This window comes from Bipolaris victoriae (genome assembly GCF_000527765.1).
Source record: "Bipolaris victoriae FI3 unplaced genomic scaffold scaffold_111, whole genome shotgun sequence".
Taxonomy (NCBI): domain Eukaryota; kingdom Fungi; phylum Ascomycota; class Dothideomycetes; order Pleosporales; family Pleosporaceae; genus Bipolaris; species Bipolaris victoriae.
The window spans coordinates 77,991-96,315 of record NW_014575281.1 but is presented as its reverse complement, the minus strand read 5'-3'; the positions used below and the strand labels follow the sequence as shown (position 1 = coordinate 96,315).

Here is an 18,325-nt window from a genome sequence, read left to right as displayed (position 1 = left end):
GTGCGGCTATTGCTAAGTTCATGGGTACTGGTGCTGCTGGTGCCGGTGCCGCTGGTGCCGCTGGTGCAGCTGGCGCTGCAGGTGCTACTGGTGCCAACGCTGCTGGTGCCAATGCTGCTGGTGCCAATGCTGCTGGTGCCAATGCTGCTGGTGCCAATGCTGCTGGTGCCAATGCTGCTGGTGCCAATGCTGGTGGTGCCAATGCTGCTGGTGCCAATGCTGGTGGTGCCGGTGGCGCTGCTGGAGGTCTCGCTGGTCTCCTTGGTGGCCTCGGTGGCAACAAGCGTGGTCTCCTCGATGCCCTCACCGGCGGCGCTGGCGGTGCTGGCGGTGCCGGTGCAGGCACCAAGACCCCTAAGGGAACCACCGAACAGGGTGTCGCTGCCGCTGCTGGCTCTGGTGCGTCCACTGGTCTCCCCACCACCGCCGACGATGGCACAATCACCATGACCTTCCACCAAGTCAACCAGGACGGTGCCGGTCCTCTCACTGCCCAAATCGATGCCACCTCCGGCGGTACCGACCCCGCTGCCTTCCAGGACGCCCAGGTCACCCAGAACGTTCCTGGTATCGGTATCGGAGGTCTGTCTGCTGCCTCCACCACCGACTTCCCCGTCAAGGTCCAGATGCCCGCTGGCATGACCTGCCAGGGTACCGCTGGAGGTGCCTCCAACGTCTGCGTCGTCCGCATGCAAAACGCAGCTCTCGCCGGTCCCTTTGGTGGCTCCGCTGCCTTCACTCAGAGCGCTGCGGCCAAGAAGAGGGCTGTCGAGTACAACCTCCGCAAGCGCCACATGGCCCGTGGTATCCTCGGAAAGCCCGAGTAAGCTCGTCAATATATTCAGTCTTATTGGATATGAGGTGGTGTGTATGTGAGAAGAGAGAGAGAGGGATGTCCTTAATATAATAAGAAGAGCTTGGAAAGAGGACGGGGAACAGAAGAAGAGATAAGGGAAAAAAAGAGATGGAATGATCAACACTTCGATAATTGAATTTTGCTGGGCAATCTTCAACTATCAAGATTATCAGGTAAATTGGTGCGGTGCATGATTTTTTCCCTTCTTTTATTTACATCAAGATTTTTTCCTTAAGTCTTGGTGTATATAATTGACCTTATCATACGCTCTTTTTTCCTTTTTTACTTGAGTTGATTGTTTCGCATCAGTCTCTTTTCTTTTACAAGTCTTTTCCTTTGTTTGGATTTTAATTGGAGGGATGGATGGTGGGGAAGGGAAAGTTGTATGAAGGGGGTTTTGCCTGCACGGGTTTCTCTGGGCTGCCCCTGGCCGCGAACACATTTTTTAATAAGAGAGAAGCAATTGTATATAGATGAATGAATAGTGAGTCTGGTTTAAAATCTTTGCATCCTTTGGTTTTGAGTGAGAATGAGTAGGTGAAGAGGGTGTTGTCTGTGGGTCAGAGTAGGATTTTGACAGAAGATCTGGGTGAGGTTAGTGGTCGTGTTTGGTTGCTGAAATGGTTGTGTATTGAAAGAAGGAGAAACGATGTGTCATGTCAAAACTAAGTGGGCCTGACGCGTGCAAGAAGTGTACGCGAACTTGATCTTTACTCACCTTCATGCAATTTTGCATTTAATATACATACATACATCATTCAAACAGGAGCACCTTGTGAGTAACCTACAGTGTCCATCGCTGTGTTGACAGGAGATGATCCGTCAAGAATGAGTTACAAAAAAAAAGCTACGCAAAGCAAGTTGAGGTGATGCAGATTAAGTCAACAAGTGACATGTTTTGTTGCTTGTTGCATCTTTACCCTAGATGCTGATCTTGAATTGAATGTGATGCAGAGTAGCTAAAAGTCGCAGATATTATTGATAAATCTGTTGGTATTTTTTCGTACTGTTGCAGATATCTTATTTACCAGAACGAGTGTGAGAAAGGCATGACCTGCTCACGGTATAGAAGTACTGGAGTATACTAGTTCTGTTGTGAGATATGTGCTAAGCATCCCACAGTTTTGCACAGAGGAAACCCATGATTGACAAAAGCTGCAGAGAATGAAAGTATGCAGCCATATGAGATCTACTCAATGCATATTTTACAGTCCTTTTGGGGCGAGGACTGCGCACAGTGGTGCAGTGTTCGTTAGTCGGACATTCTAAAATCTCGCAAATGTTGCTCCACCGAACACTTCCTGGACAGGCAAAATGATCACTCTCGAAATGGACCGACCGGCATAATCAAGTGCAACCGTCAGATGATGACTGACAAGAAAATGCCACTGCGCCGTCTATCGCGGTATATCAAAAGGGGAATAAGACCGCAGTGAGATGAGCGCAACCAAATGTCATGCTCGTTGAATCCGGCGCTGTGCATTTGTCGATCGGAGAAAGCAAAGCCAGTGCAATACATGCCTCTCCATGCGCCTTCCTTGCTCGTCTTATAATATCCTTGGAGCCCAACAAAGGCGATATTGTCAACACCACCGCATCTCATCATCATCAAACGCATACTCATTCCCCACAATTAACACAAAGTGAATAAGAAAACTTTGCGACCTAGATGAGGTGTGTGGTTAAGATCAACTTGCTATAATGAACAGACGGCCCTTTTTTTCTCGTCTAAGCGGTCCGATTGCGAAGGGCCGACCACAATGACCCGTCTGTAAATTTGGCTGTGGCATGTCGCGTTTGACGTCAGATGGTATGGGGGAATGTGCAAGAGATCGAAGATGACCTGTGCCATGATAAATTCTAGCGGGTTGTTATTTACTTTTCAAGGAATAGAGCCGGAACATGGGGCTGGGGTGGCTGGCGTTCCGGTCCACTTGATTTGCTGTTTCTGGTAGGTACCTAGGTATCATACCATGTTGCCAGAGATCAGGTCTTGCTCATGATTTTATTATTGATTTCGATCTTGATTTCTTGAGCATGAAGTCGAACAGAGAGGCTGTGCACTCCATAGCCGAGGTAAGCTTATGCGAAAACGCGTGTTCACATTTTGTCTAGCTTTTCTGCGCAGTAGCGTGAGTAAGAGGTCCGGAAATTGCAAGAATCTCACCTCAATGGCTCGACTTGTTGATATTCATCTCTACAGAATATGCCACGAACTGCGCCAAGTCGCAGTGTTCATTGAAAAGGACAACCTACTCGAGTCCTGACAGTGAGAGGTGATGAGCGCCGCGGGGAATGTGACCGGACCAACCACGCAAGGCTGCATTGTGTGCCGATAAAATGTAGATGAGCCGCTATGCAACTAATCGACGCCCCGGCGTATACCGAGAGCGTATCCATGTCACGCTGCATACGCAAGCAGTTTCGGGGGACAACTAGGTGTAGCTGTACCACAATGTCTTGCAGATCTTGTAATGGAGAGTACAGCTGTGCATTGATCAAGGATGTAGGGCGTTGGATGGGACACCATGTCGGTGAGGGCAGACTAATCCCTACACCTCCAGTCATGATATGCGCATCAATCGCGGGGTGCCAGGTGGTGCAAATGTGGAGATGCGAAAGTCAGTCTTCGATACGCGTCCGCGGCCGTTTAGTGTGGAGAAAAACATCCCAGGACGACCACGAGGCCATTGCTGGCCCACAGTGATCACGGGAAAGCTGTTGAACTTGTATGGATGATTTTAGCATGAGTGAGCGGCATGGCGGGGTTGTGTGCAGTAGAGAGGTTGCGGCTGGCGCGAGTGCAGATGGACAAGTTTACCATGTCTTTTTTTCTGATTCATGCTGTATCCTTCACCAAAACCAGCAGGCGATTTCGGAACGGCTAGTCCAAAGGAGTTTAGCGACGCACTGACGCTCCCGCACACCCTTGCGATCGATGGACAACGACTTCTGACGTATGTCGTTCCCTCCAGAGTCGTCATCTTGACTTTTCGATCTCAGCATCCCGCTGCTTACACATTTACTACACACGCGACATGTGGGGAGAGATTGTCGCTTTTGAAACAGCCTACTGAGTGCCTAGAGGAGAAAAAAGACAGACTACTGGAGACAAGCCATAGGCGAACGCAAATGTGTGGAACACGCACCCATTTTCTTGATTGCAAGGAATCCGGCAGCAGGCATTGCCAGCATTGCGCTGCAGTGGCGCCATGAGCCGTTGCGATAGAGCACGCTGAGCGGTAGGATCTTTCAAGCACGAGCGGTGAGAGGACAGAGACGGCAAATGAACGGCTCCATGCATGGTGTTGCAATTTAGCAACATGCAGCACGCGGCTCAAGTCGCTAGCGTATGCTAAACTAGGCGTCGAACTGCGGAAGAGATGGAACGGAAGGTTGAGACGAGTAGTCGGCGACAGGCGGCCGGTCACTGAGCGGCATGGACACCTACCCAGGGTGCTAACAAGGCCAATGCCGGAGTACTATGCTCCAATCCATTCGAGCGAAGCTAGCAAACTTGCCGTATCAAGACACGAAGCCATCGCAACACCATACCGCAGCGTTTACGACTCAGTACGCGCTGTACGCACAACAGGGGCATAGTTGGCAATTCTCCCGTCGACTAAATCCTCAACATATGTGGCGAATGAGTGATGAGCACACCAAAAGGAACCGCGATAAGATCTCCATGACCCTGATCTTCAACTTAGTCATTGAAATCCGGCTCGGCATCTCACGGACTTGACCATCAGACATCTTGGGATGCTGGGTTGCGACTCGTTGATGGAACATGTGATGCAGCGCACTCTTCATCCACCACGATGAAATTGCCTCAACTCCATCCAAGTGTCTTGGTAGACGGTCTTATCCTACCTATCAAGCGCTACGACACCGGAATTCATCTCACCCTGCATTTCGACTGTGGCGCACAAGCCAACCTCCCCACATTCATGGCATTCTTCGGCACCCCTGTTCCGTGACGGAAGGGAGGGGGGCGAACAACACACCATGGCAACGCTGGTACCAACAACGACAGCACGGCTAACCAATCGGGCTATGCTGTTATCAAGGTACACACCATCAAGAGATGCAGGGACGGGCGGTTGCCATATCTCGCGAGAAAAGGAACGCGTCCGTTCAGTCCTTTGTCATTGGTTCTCGAGATTGCCTGTGCATCGCCTGTGCAAAGACAGACCAACTGTATCTGTATGACTCAAAAGGGGAAATCGGAGCAATGGTTTGGTCCCTTGATCATACGAGGATGCAGAGGACACATGTCCGCGCCGTTCTATGCCAATGTTTGCGAATGCTCGGAACCGTCCTAGCGCTCTTGGACAAGACATCATGCACAACGATGTCGTTGTGCATTCCGCCTACCCCTCCCCTTTCACCGGGCGAATCAAGCAAGCGTATCCATGCCACACGTATCTTTTGCGGTTTGAATCCCATCCGGCGGCATTTGTGGTTTGTTTTCATATCGGGCGAATACGTACATACCACGTACCGTTCGAAGCCCCCACACGTACGACTTCTCCCTGTCTCGTCCAAAAGCAGTGAACACGGCATGAATATCTCTTACATAGCAGGCTATATCCCAGCCGTGATATGGAACTGGGGGGTTAAGAGTGAAATTGCATGAAATTCGGTCAACGGCCCTTTTTCCCCAGTTTGGTCTTTGATATTCCGCTTTAGGAGTGGAATCGGCGCACGATTGGTGGCTGTCCAGCTCGCTCTGTGACTTGTCTGTTTGCAAAAAAAGAATAAAATCAATCCATATTAAATAAACCCAGCAAGACTTTGCCAATAAGATAAACAGAGACGATGTGAGCCGAGTTGAGCAAATCAGAGAAGAGTAACACATGCACTGCACGTATTACCGCTATACGCGAGACTAGAGTGCGCACCGTGCATACCTGCATCCCCCTACTGTACGCGATCGTGAAGCGCAACAAAGGGAAAAAACCCCTTCAGGGTCCGCTCTAATCCCCATTCTTTTTTGTCCTCCTGCTCGTGCACGTCATTCATTTCATTTCCCTTTTTTTTCTCCTCGGTTGCGCTCTATACGAACGGGGGGAAGGGAAGGGAAGGGAAGGGAAGGGAAGGGAAGGGAAGGGAAGGGAAGGGAAGGGAAGGGAGGGTTGTGTTCGTGAAAGGAAACATCGAAACTTTAACGCGTTACCCGCCCCCCTCTCATCACAACGTTGAAACTTACGCATGTATCTAGCCGGTAACATTCACGTTTTCTAAAAACACACCCACCCACACACGTACGGAGATACATAGAACAAACACACACGTGCCACAAAACTATCATCAAACTATAACTAGTATAATCCTTCAAAACAAGGAACAAGCGGTAATAAAATCCACATCTGTATACGAAGAATACATAACACCAAGCCCAAACGCGAAAAATCATGATTTACTTACCAACCCACCTTAAAATTACTCACTCAAACACACACGCTTTCATTTCGGCCAAGCAAAGAAAACCACCCGCGACAGCGGCACACACACACACACCCCTCTCTCTACTTCGGCTCCCAAAGGATCTCCCCGTAGGATTCTTCAGCACGAGCCCAGCTTATCACCTGTACAATTGTGGAATTCGGCGTATGTGTGTGTGCAGCCACCCCCCACCCCTCCAACCCTCCTCTTCTTCTTCATGTTTTCCAGTCAAACTACTTTACACGTGTGAAATATATGTCTACGAAACAGGAAGTGGGTTAGAAGATGGGGGAAGAAAAGAGGAGGAGGGAGGACCAAGGCAAGCCTACTAGCAAAGCAAAAAAAAAGGAATAGTAGCACACAACCTTTTAAGTGGATACCCTTAACCTGCTGATCGGGATTTCAAAAGGGTAGGGTTAGTTTTTGCATGGCGCTGCGGTGCGTGCGTTGGGTGCGGCGGTTGATTTCAGAGTTTCATGTGGGTATTCTTTTTGGCTTGGTTCTCTTTGGGGCTTTACCTTTTGCTTACTCGTTGCTGCGCGTGCTGATGCGAATGCTTGCTGCAAAGGTGATGATGGGCGTAGTTAGTGGATACAGACATGCGCTTGAGCTGTGGAGAGGGGAAGTCGCAGGGGGGAGAGATGGGGCCCGGAAACGGGTAGCGCGGCAAGGCGATTCACGTGAGTGGGACTGTTTTCTGGTGGTGGGTGGTGGGTGGTGTGCATGGGTTGTTGAGACAAGGTTTCAAGGACATTTGGGTTGTGAGCGGGGAGTGTGATGTGTGGCGAATAATGTTTGTTGGGGGTGTGACTGACTAGACATGTGTATGTTTCACTGTAGATAGATTAGTTTGGGACATGGAGGCAGCAGCATATCTGAAAACGGCATTTCAATAATAGAGTCTTGTTTTGGAAGTGTGCAAGTTTTGAATTCACAAGCTATGTATGTATAGAGAAGAGATAAAAAAAAAGACCCGTCATCTGTCCAGCTCGACACTGATGATAGTGGAGCGCTTGCGGAGTGAAGCTAAGGACAGGCGAGATGCCGTACATGCTTTGGGGCAAAAAATAACAGTAACACTGGTTTGGGTATTCGACAAAAGGAAAAGCGACCGATGCCACGCTCCAGCACTTGGAGGTGATGAGACAAGGAGAATTTCTGCGCGCGTCCATGCTCTAAAAGAATGAGACCGTTTCCACAACATTCCTTCTATGGTGTTGTTGTATCTGACGTGATTCCTTGTTATTTCTGTCTTATTTTCGTGGATGAGTGTGGTGATGAACGCCGTGAATGCTCCTTGCCATGGCCGTATGAGAACAGTAAAAACTCCGGGTGTGTAACCAAAGGAAAGGCGTGTAGGGTAATCACTTGTTTTGTGTTGATGCTTAGGCAACTTTTGTATAGACGGTGCGGGTTGGTGATAGTGGTAAAATCATCTGCCGCCGACGGAGGTGGTCCTGCCGGGAGAGTACTCGCCTCGACGACGAGCCTCCTCACGAATGAACTTTTCAACGTGCTGGTCGGCCTCGGCTCGGCTTACACCAGCTGTGAGGTAGCCGCCGACCTCATCCTCGAGCTCTAGGGGTGTGACGGCTCCAGGGCTAGCTAGAGGCTCAAGACGAGGGCTGGTTGGCCTGGGTCCAAAGCCCTTGTGCTGACGGCTAGTGTTGGCGAGAAGCTGCTGCTGGTAGAGGTACATTTGTCTTTGGACCTCAAATTGCCTGTTGGATGATCGAGGAGAGGCGGGCGAGTGCGGGCTGTCGGGACCAGCGATTGGTGTGTTTGCTTGGCTGGAGTGGCTGGAGCTTTGGGAAGAGGCATAGTTGGCGGGATGGAAGCGAGGCAGCGAGGGAAGCCTTAAATGGGCAGCAGGACCATGGTTGCTAGACTGACGCGGGTTCAGAGCTGGCCGGCGTCGAGCCTGGGAGGGGATGTCGAGAGGTTGGGACCTGGGGGACAGAGGAGAACTGATGGCAGGCATGGTGCGGTCAGAGGATCGTTGCATATTCTGGTGGTGGTGGTGGTGGTGGTGATGGGAGTGGTGAGAGGTGGTGTCGGATTTGAAGATGACTCGCGAAAGAGAGGGCGACGCTGGCGGCGATCTCATATGATGGGGTGGCGAGAGGACCTCGTCTGACCTTTTTGAACAAAGGAGACGGGTTGGCTGGATTGATATACCAACGGTCTTCCCAAATGGTAGTGGTGGATGTGGAGGAGAGTAGCGCAGTGCCGAGGGGAAACGAGGCACAGGCAGCGGCGGTGACCAATATATGTAGGCATATGGATGTATTTGGTAGTGGGAGGGTCCAGCAGGCGTCGGGGATGGTAGCCGATGTTAATGGCATAGTAGGGCGGTGATCTTCCGCTTGGAGGCGCCGTCGTGCGGTAATCGTGCCTGAGAGGGTTGCAGGGTACAGGGCCGCCGTGTGGAGCCCGTTTCAATAATGGTGGCTCGCACCCGCCAAGGGAGGTGGTGCTGGGGCTGCTGGGGCTGCTGGCGACGGCCAATCTCAGCGAGTGGGAAGGGAACAGGACCCGGCGTGTTGGCGGTGCGTGGATAGCTACGGCTATGGCTACGGCTACGTGGGCATGACTATCTCGTCATGCAGAATGGGTGGCCCTGGTTTGCCGATGTGCATGGCCATGATGGTGGAGGGCGGGGCGTTTTTTTCCGTCGGTGGTGGTGAATGTTCCTTGCCTTGTGCACCATGGGCTTTGATGACGCAGTGCAACAAGAACAAGAATACCGGCTGCCCTCTCCAACCCCAATGCCAGCCCCGGCGCTAAACGCGTTGTGCGAAGACGCCATGGCCAAACCTGAATTCCAATTTGCCCTGCAGCGCGGGGGGCCCTGCGTGTGCGCGCCCGTTGCAGTCCTGCCCATCGGGGGCTGCTCGAATGTGCGCTGTTCTGTTCTGTTCTGTTGCGCTCTGCCGTGCCGTGTCGTGGCGCATATCGGCGTGTATGTGTGGTGTGGGTGGTGTACATACATATGTACTATGTACATAGTAGACGGAGAAAACGCCCGCAAGACACAACACCACACCACACCACATCAGCGCCAGTTCACCATCGTGACCCTACTAGGCATACGCGTCGGTGTAGGCGCTGTAGGTGTAGTGCAGTGTAGTGTCGTGTAGTGCCGTGTGCCAGCGACGCCACACATCTTCGACCCAATTCGCGGCAACCATCGATCGAGATCCAAGACGCGTCTTTCCCCTCAAGCCCCCCCGAACTTCACCCCGTACTTCACCGAGTGGCAAGCCATCCGTCTCCATGTCCAACGTCCAGATGCGCCTCGACTGGTAGTTGGTTCTAGACAAAACTCCATGGATCTTCTAGCACTCTCCCTAGCTACTCGCTATGACGATGAACTAGAATTCCCCCTCTTGTGCCGTTAGACCACCACCCATAGAAACATCGCGGCTTTTCGGTCCGCCCCTAGATGCCGTCATCAACTTCACTCACACTTTACAGCATGCACTCCGCCATGTACCTGTACACGTGCAAGACACCGACATTCCATGCAGGGACAAGCAGTCTAGCTCAAAATCCGCTTACCTGTGCGTGTACCACTGTATCCAGCAACGGCTAACGTTCCGCTACCTGCTTGTGCTCACTTCCCACACTGCACCCGGCGACCCGAACCACCCTACAAAGTCCGTCCACCGCCTCTCTACTAGCCAAAACTACTGTGGCATGACGCCTCCAGTGACGTTGGAAGAGCTAATTACCCCACGTTTCCAAACTCTCTACACAACAACAATGACGGCTGCAGGGTGCGGGACAAGACACGCCAATCTTGACAAGACACATGACCCTCTCACTGCATGCAACAAAGAAAAAAGCAACAAAGGTTTCCCATCCAACGTGCGTGTCAGTCATGGTGCCGTGAATTTGTTGGATTTGCTCGTGTGCAACTGCCTCTTCTCTATCCCCTCGCTCCAAGCTTCTCTAGAGCACGCACGCCCTGTTCTTCCCACTCCGCCTTTGTTATCCACATGTTTTCCTTGTCTGCCATGATGTTTGCCAGCACAGCACCTCCCAAGAAGACCATGTGCCTTCGCCGAGGCGGGTCCTCGATGCGCACCTTGAATTTCTACACAAGTGTTAGTGCCAGTGACCCCAACAATTAATCCGTTACTCACGTTGAGTCGCTCTGGGTTTCCGCCTAGAACCTTGGTGAGCCACAGCTGCTTCAGCTCCTTCTCCAACCGACTGGGCAGACCCGGGTACATGCTGCTTCCACCACTCAGCACAATGGCCTTGTACAGACTGCTTCGCACATCCACATCGGCCGACTGGATCGTGTTGAACAGGAACTCGGCGATACCGGGCTGTTCCACATCCACAAGGTGAGGCTGGAACAGACATTCAGGGGCCTCGAAACGCTCACTGCCCACTCGGATTACTCGACCGTCCGGAAGAGTGTATGACTCCACCAGCACTGTTGTGTCTTCGCTGAGGCGCTGGTCCAACTCGAGGTCATATGATACGTAGCAGAGCTTCTCTTTGATTTGTCGCACCGTTTCGAAGTCGGCGGTTCGGTTCAGTGCGTATCCCCTCCGTAGAAGGAGCGCGATGAGATTGCGGGTCACATCACGTCCGGCGACATCAAGACGTCGAGTGAGGTGGTTGAGCACGGTGCTCTCGTAGACGGGAACAATATGTGTAACACCATCTCCTGAATCAACGACTACACCAGATGAGAGACCCTGTGCATATAGAGCCAGCACAGCCTGGATAGCCACGTAGACACCACCAAAGTTGTAACGCTCAAACATGACTTCGCACATGGTCTCGCGGTTCTTGAGGGGGTTCATGGGCGGTTCAGTGAGTAGGATCTTGCGGCCAGTTGGGTCGATCTTCATCTTCTCGTAGAAAGTGTAGTCCCACAGTTGTTGCATGTCGTCCCAGCGCTTCACGATACCGTTCTCCATCTGTATGTCAAGTGATCAGTGTGTAATTCTGGACAACTATTCCCTTGCAATGACCACATACGGGGTAGGTAATCTGGAGCATTGAGCGCGCCTCTGCAGCCTCGTCACCGCACATGATGTCCTTGAGCTGAATATCACCCGTGTTTTGCTCCTCGGTTCGCAGAATGGGCCGGCCGACTATCGAAGGGTACTGGTGATCCGGGAAGTTCTGTAGTAGCCATGGTCAGCTTTGCAGGTTTCGTGTTGTGCTCCAATCGACACTCACCTGTCCGGCATAACCCGCCTTCAGGAAACCAGTCCCGCCATCGAGAACTAATTGGTAGGGTAAGCAGAGCCTTTAAAATTACCAAAGGTACATTGCTTACCAATAGGAGCTTCAGCCATCTTGTAAAAGGCTCTGGAGAGTTGCTGGGGTGAGGGAGGGTGGATGTTGAGAGCTGGCTGTAGCTCGGGTGCCTACGTGCCTTGAGGTTGACGACGTTGGCGGCGGGGCGCTGATGGCTGGCCGGGGGTCCGTGAGCATTCAAACGGGCAAAGCAGATGGTCGAGCTACAACTTGAAATGCACCGGCTACTTTTGATTATACCAAAATCTGCGTTCTAATTTCAGGCTGAGAATTGTTAGACGAATGTAATGTGTTATATTATTTGGTCCCAGCACGGATTTCTTCCAGTTGGGCACCCAAGAGAGACTGCTTGCGTGCTGCCCAAGGATCATCTCATGTGTGCAATCAATGCCAAAAAAGAGCCATGTTCATGGTTTATCATCTCCCCAAATGCTTCATATCATTTGTACATGCATTTTTCAGGTCTCGTCCCCGATACTCGTGGTCACCCATCGGGAGCGAGCTTGCTTGCTTGCGTGGTCACCCACCTTGAAAGTTGCGACTTGCACATCGCTACTAAGCGACATGGTCCGAGCGCCCACTCCAATATTCAGACGCCTTGCACCACCACCCTCGAACTTTCTCTCCTCAGCCGAATCTACTAACAGCAGCCGGTCAAGATGCCTTTCGTAAGTACACCTTAAGTTGCTCTCGCAACGAGAACTCCCTCCCTATTGCCGCCGTCACGGCAACCCCGCTTCGACGGTTTGTCGAGTGGAGTCTTTGCGAGATGCTTCGAATGCGGGTTTGAAGCGCAAATCGCTGACTCTGGGAAAAGTCCAAGCTCCAGAAGAACGACGCCTACTTCTCGCGGTACCAAGTCAAGTACAAGCGCCGCCGACAGGGAAAGAGTACGTACTAGACGAATTGCCTTGTTTGTGACCACATCTAACAGTTGGCAGCCGACTACTATGCCCGTAAGAGGTTGATCACCCAGGCCAAGAACAAGTACAATGCGCCCAAGTACCGCCTCGTCGTTCGCTTCACCAACAAGGACATCATCTGCCAAATCGTCCACTCCGAGATTGGCGGAGACAAGGTCTTCATGGCTGCTTAGTACGTTGCACGCGACTTGGACTCAACATGAATTGTGGTTAACAAACGCACAGCGCTCACGAGCTGAAGGCCTACGGCATCACCCACGGTCTTACCAACTGGGCCGCTGCCTACGCCACCGGTCTCCTCCTTGCCCGCCGTGTTCTCAAGAAGCTCAAGATCGACGAGAACTTCGTCGGTGTTGAGGAGGCTGATGGTGAGTTCACCCTCACCGAGGCCGCCGAGGTTGACGGCGAGGAGCGCCGCCCATTCAAGGTCTTCCTTGATGTCGGTCTCACCCGTACCTCCACCGGTGCCCGTGTCTTCGGTGCCATGAAGGGTTGCTCTGACGGTGGTGTCTTCGTTCCCCACTCCGAGAACCGTTTCCCTGGATACGACATCGAAGCCAAGGAGCTCGACGCCGAGACCCTCCGCAAGTACATCTTCGGTGGTCACGTTGCTGAGTACATGGAGACCCTCGCCGACGACGACGAGGAGCGCTACAAGTCCCAGTTCAGCGGCTACATTGAGGACGACATCGAGGCTGATGGCCTTGAGGAGCTCTACCAGGATGCCCACAAGCAGATCCGCGAGGACCCCTGGAAGAAGGAGGAGGGTGCTGGCCCCAAGAAGACCAAGGAGGAGTGGGCTGCGGAGTCCAAGAAGTACAGGACCAAGAAGCTCACCAAGGCCGAGAAGGAGGAGCGCGTCAAGGCGAAGATCGCCGAGCTTACTTCTGCTTAAGCGGTAGCCCTTTCTTCTTCACACTCTGTTCTATCATGAAAAAGTACGGCTCTGGCGTCTGGGGATGACATGGGAAGGATGCCTGTCATGACAGGATACATGTTCTGTACTTAGCCTTTCACGACCCTCAATGAGAAGATAAGACGACGGGCCACGCAGTTGGCTGTCGCAAACAAGATACCCCCATTTCATACAAGTGTGCCCACTCGCTCTGCATAGGTGAAACATGGTGAAATGCGATGACATGGCCCATCTGATTTGCGCGTTGATGGCAGCAGGCTGTTGTGTAAGTAGACAATTTTGCCTTTGAGTTTGCCTCTGGCGGTTTGGTTCTAGATAGTCTTGGCTGTGTATGCGTGTGTAAGTATTGGTTCGCGAGGGTCAGGTGTCTGGGTCCACGAGGGGGCACATGACCCCGGGTACGGATGATGGGAGGGCCCGGCAAGGATTGCATCATGTTCGCGACTGGTCACGACGGGAAAGACGCCAACATGTAGTAGTGTATGTATGCAGTAGTAATCACATACGTAGCAAGCAGTAGTACATACGTACTAGTAGGTTGTATATTTATTACGGTGTTGGCGGAGAGAGAGCTGAGGAGGAGCCGAAGCAAGCAGCCGAGAGCGTCTTTCGTCATCGCCCCGGCCCCAATATACATACGTGCTAAGCACCGTCGCGCACGTTCGCCATCACCTCGCTGCTCGCCATCGGCCGAAGATCGCACAGGGCAGCTTTTTGAATTTGAGCCCAAGTTCTGACGTGAGCACCACGGGTCGACTGATATTGTATTCGGCTCCTGGCAGAACAGCATCCGGGAGCATTTCCTCAGCATTTCCAATCAGCGCGTGGCGTGGGTTGATTACTCCGAACTCAGCTCAGCCAGACCCCGCAGACTCCCGACTCCCTCACCGAGGGTATTCGCAACCCTGACGCATGGCGCCCCTGGATAATACAGGTACACAATGACAACCATCCAGACATCGACCGATGCTGCGTCCGCCATGGAGGACATACATGGTGTAGATGTATCGTGGCTGCATCACTCGACTAGAGGTAAGGCCCGCTTACCCTGGGTGGAGACCGCTCGGCTTTGCGGCGCGACCCTGGATTACTCTCTGTCTCGTGTGAGAGAGCACTGCTAACGTTGCACTCTTTACCACAGATCATCACCATCGCCAACAGGCCCCGTCATCGCCAGGCCTGAGTAGAGATGCGCCGCCCAAAACCTCATCCCATGGCGGAATACCTGCTCGGCCCCGCCATGACGAGCAGCAAATCCAGAAGCCGACACCGGCGACCAACAGACCCGCATCTCCCCCACGACCGTCTCCTGTCGCGCCTGCACCTGCACCCACATCTCCTGTGACCGCGACTCCTCCCATCAAGGTACCGCCGAAGCGACCGACACTACTCAGCCGAGGCAGTTCTGAAAAGAATGTCAACGGAACCACACCACCAGACTCGAGACTCACGTCGCGGCGCAACTCATGGATGAACACCATCAGTTCCAAATTCTCCTCGCAGAACTCGCCGGCGCAAACTACCCACGCCCAAGCCCAGGGATCGCATGTATCCCCCAACAACGCCTCTCCCTCGGCCAACGGTGCCCTGAACGGCATACAAGCAGCTTCGACAGGACACAATGGCGCCCCTGACCCCTATGTTCCACAACAGCCCAAGACTTCATTCGTTGGCAATGTCCTTCGGCGCCTGTCTTCGGGGTCGCAAGTCAGTGCTGTTGGCAAGGTCTATCCCAACGGAGGCGTGTGCCCGCGCAAAGTCATGAACATTGACCCAAACCGAGAACGATGTTTAGTGCCCGAGCTTGACCAGCACAAACTGCGCAAGGTTGCATTCTGTGTCGACGTTGAGATTGCTGGAGGGCCCAAGTACAAGGACGAAGTGGCTACAGATGAGAAGCAGCCAAAGCAAAAAGAAAAGAAGATGAAGGAGCGCGGTGAAGGCGAGGCACTCAAGAACCCGGATACTGTGGTTGAGCAAAAGGACAAAGCAGGTGTTGTCGCTGTCGCGCAAGAGGCAGTTGGAAACGAAAACGAGCCCAACCCTGAAGGCACAGTCATAGAGGACAAGCAGGAGACGAGCAAGAAAAAAGAAAAGAAGAAGCGATCGGAAGCTGAACGGAAGGAAAGGAAAGAGAAGAAGCGCAGAAAAGCCGAGGAGAACGGCACAGTACCTCTAGAGTTGACCAGAGATGACGATAGCGGTAGCGCTGAAGGTGTATCTGCTGCGTCAAGGACAACGGCACCTCCTCGCGCCCAGGATCGGCCAACGATTGATCCACTGCGCATCTACAGACGATGCTGTCAACTGCGCGAATCTCCTATCCTCAAGCGTATCAGTGACCAATTGGCAGCCCCGAGCGCATGCACCGTTGTTCAGCCCGGTGTCGTCACCTGTCTGGATTTGACTGGATCGCGGTTACAACTAGCAGATTTTCTCACTCTATCCGATTGGCTGGCTATCGTGCCTGTAAAGAAATTATTCTTGGAGGACGCAGATCTGACTGATGAAAAGATACGCCTTGTTCTCGCCGGTCTACTCGCTGCCAGGGTTCCAGAACCACCAAAACGTCGTAGTCAGTCCAGCGAAGATGCGCAGGATGGGCTTTGCCAACCAGGTTCTTCGGCAGTGAAAAAGCTGGTTCTGAAGAACAACCCCAAAATCACATCTGAGGGCTGGAAACACATTGCACTCTTCCTATACATGTGCAAATCCATCATGGCAGTCGACGTCTCGATGATTCCATTTCCAAACTCTCAACCGCAGGTGGCCTCCCCATCTTCAGAAAGCGCACCAGTTCTGTCACCTACCAAAGACACCAAGTCAGTGGATATTGCGGATATCTTCTCGAAAGCCATTTCCGAGCGCTTGGGTGGTTCCGAGTTACAAGAATTAGTCATGGCCGAGTGTAACCTGAATTCTGCAAGCATCCGCAAAATCATCGATGGCTGTGTCATTAGTGGTATCCAGCGTCTCAGTCTTGCAACAAACGACATAGATAGCGAAGGGCTTGAACATGTGTTACGGTACTTGCGTTCCGGGGTCTGTCAAGGTCTCGATATCGGAGGCAATGATCTCAGATCTTGGATAGGCCAGCTTGGTGAAAGCATAAGACACTGCGAAAACAGTCCACTGTGGGCTTTATGCTTGCAAGACACCGGTCTTACTCCTGAATCGCTCAAGGCACTATTTCCAGTCCTTGTATCTTTGCCGTCCTTCAAATTCTTGGATCTTTCGCATAACAGGGGCCTCTTCATGGGCCAGACTTCGCTATGTCTGCTAAGGAAATACATGCCCCAGTTCAAAGAACTGAAACGGATACATCTTGTAAACGTGGACATGAAGCTTGAAGATGCGATAGCCATCGCTGAAATTCTTCCCGACTGTCCGCAAATTGCGCACATCAACCTTCTTGAAAACCCCGAAATCACACGCGTGGCAACTTCTACAGACGAGGAAACCCAAGAAGATGCTGCTGCGCTGTACGCATCTCTCACACTTGCGGCCAAATTGTCAAAATCACTTATATGTGTCGACGTCGACATACCAGCTCCCGAACAGAGCGAAGTCGTCAAGGCACTCGCAAAACAAGTTGTGGCGTACTGTTTGCGTAATATCGAATCCATCAACGAAGTGCCTGAACTTCGTGCTGCACCAAAACAAGTCGAAGTACCGCGCATCTTGATGCGTCTTGTGGGCCCAGACAATGAAGATGATAAGGAGAACGACAATGCATCGTCAGCCGATGATGACTACATTATCGGCAGCACGGGCATTGCTAAAGCCATGAGCTATTGCTTATCTAACAAGGAGTCGGATCTCAGTAGAGTGTCAGTTCCAAGCGGCACTTCGACTCCAAGGAGTAGAGGCTTAGTTCCAGTACTGGAGGAGCCAAGCAAGGCAAGAGCAATGTCTAAAGACTTGCTTGATACGGCGCGTACCACACGATCAAGGATCCAACCTGCATTGATTCGAGAGGCGAAGAGCGGGAATGATGTTAACTACCGTATGTCATATCACCTTAGCATTTTTGAAATACAGCTAACACGCAAAGGCCGTTTATTGTTCTTGGATCAAACCCTCCAGGGTATGATCCAGCGCTTTGAAGACGAATATCCAGAAACCCGTCTCCAGCCTTCAGAAGCTGCCTCTATTTCTAGCTCCTTACCAAGCGCTTCACCGACTGCTTCTACAGCTCCTGCCCTCGAAAACAGCGTCTTAACAGACATGACGGCCCCTGAATCCGATGAGGACGAACCTCCTACTACACTTCGCTCGCGCCACAACTCCGATGTCTCTCTCGCATCCCGTAACATGTCCCTTGAAGAAGGTCGTCTGCATCGCTTTGGCCACCGCGTGCGCACTGGTCTTCTCAACTCCCGCCCAAGCACGCCTGATGATTCTGAGAACCAGTCTTCCTTCCTTTCGAGCACGGCAGACGATGAAGGATTCCCTGAGCACATTGAATCGTTGCGCGAGTACTTCATGAACCACAGTGGTGATGATGAGCTCAGGCATATGATTGAGGGTAAAGGATGGGAAGAGGCTTTTGACAGCGTAGTGAAGAACGCCGAGGAGCTGAAGAACTTGGAGAGAGAGGACCCAACCCATTTCAAGATCTTCAAGGAAAGTCAAATTGCTGCCTTGAAAAATCGTAATCCAGACTTGTTTGCTCCAGGGGAGAAGCACGTCAAGAGCGACGGAGATGGTGATGATTTTGCTGTTGAAGACTAGACTAGGAACCGTTTAATACCACGATTCTGGGGGAATGGGTAATGTAAAGTAAGTGTTGGACATTCACTGTTGATTTGAGATACCAGAAGAGACCCTGAGCGTCTCGATTCGCGTAGTTTTGTATTCTTTTTACATTTTCAGCACGTAACCAATGCACCTCGT

At 52.0% G+C, this 18,325-nt stretch overlaps 7 protein-coding genes across 7 annotated transcripts; 4 read left to right on the top strand and 3 right to left on the bottom strand.

Annotated features, from left to right (window-relative positions):
* Positions 1 to 20: 20 nt before the first annotated feature.
* COCVIDRAFT_30271 (hypothetical protein) lies at positions 21 to 827 on the top strand (the record flags this gene model as incomplete). The annotated part of the gene is made up of 1 exon (XM_014696895.1): positions 21 to 827. The coding sequence occupies one exon, from the start codon at positions 21 to 23 to the stop codon at positions 825 to 827; it is 807 nt and encodes a 268-aa protein (XP_014552381.1).
* Positions 828 to 3,870: 3,043 nt separating this feature from the next.
* COCVIDRAFT_110463 (hypothetical protein) lies at positions 3,871 to 4,278 on the bottom strand (the record flags this gene model as incomplete). The annotated part of the gene is made up of 1 exon (XM_014696894.1): positions 3,871 to 4,278. A coding segment is annotated over one exon (408 nt), but the record flags the coding sequence as incomplete, so codon positions are not given.
* Positions 4,279 to 7,736: 3,458 nt separating this feature from the next.
* On the bottom strand, positions 7,737 to 8,309 carry COCVIDRAFT_110459 (hypothetical protein; the record flags this gene model as incomplete). The annotated part of the gene is made up of 1 exon (XM_014696893.1): positions 7,737 to 8,309. One exon carries the CDS (start codon positions 8,307 to 8,309, stop codon positions 7,737 to 7,739), a length of 573 nt encoding a protein of 190 aa, XP_014552379.1.
* Positions 8,310 to 9,012: 703 nt separating this feature from the next.
* On the top strand, positions 9,013 to 9,623 carry COCVIDRAFT_41486 (hypothetical protein; the record flags this gene model as incomplete). Its single annotated transcript, XM_014696892.1, has 2 exons — positions 9,013 to 9,414; positions 9,504 to 9,623. The coding sequence occupies 2 exons, from the start codon at positions 9,013 to 9,015 to the stop codon at positions 9,621 to 9,623; spliced, it is 522 nt and encodes a 173-aa protein (XP_014552378.1).
* A 612-nt stretch (positions 9,624 to 10,235) lies between these two features.
* Positions 10,236 to 11,628, bottom strand: COCVIDRAFT_30269 (hypothetical protein; the record flags this gene model as incomplete). Its single annotated transcript, XM_014696891.1, has 5 exons — positions 10,236 to 10,403; positions 10,453 to 11,244; positions 11,306 to 11,452; positions 11,510 to 11,556; positions 11,610 to 11,628. 5 exons carry the CDS (start codon positions 11,626 to 11,628, stop codon positions 10,236 to 10,238), a joined length of 1,173 nt encoding a protein of 390 aa, XP_014552377.1.
* A 621-nt stretch (positions 11,629 to 12,249) lies between these two features.
* On the top strand, positions 12,250 to 13,408 carry COCVIDRAFT_30268 (hypothetical protein; the record flags this gene model as incomplete). The annotated part of the gene is made up of 4 exons (XM_014696890.1): positions 12,250 to 12,258; positions 12,408 to 12,480; positions 12,532 to 12,685; positions 12,739 to 13,408. 4 exons carry the CDS (start codon positions 12,250 to 12,252, stop codon positions 13,406 to 13,408), a joined length of 906 nt encoding a protein of 301 aa, XP_014552376.1.
* Positions 13,409 to 14,370: 962 nt separating this feature from the next.
* Positions 14,371 to 18,163, top strand: COCVIDRAFT_110539 (hypothetical protein; the record flags this gene model as incomplete). The annotated part of the gene is made up of 3 exons (XM_014696889.1): positions 14,371 to 14,461; positions 14,571 to 17,435; positions 17,484 to 18,163. The coding sequence occupies 3 exons, from the start codon at positions 14,371 to 14,373 to the stop codon at positions 18,161 to 18,163; spliced, it is 3,636 nt and encodes a 1,211-aa protein (XP_014552375.1).
* Between the last annotated feature and the right edge of the window lie 162 nt (positions 18,164 to 18,325).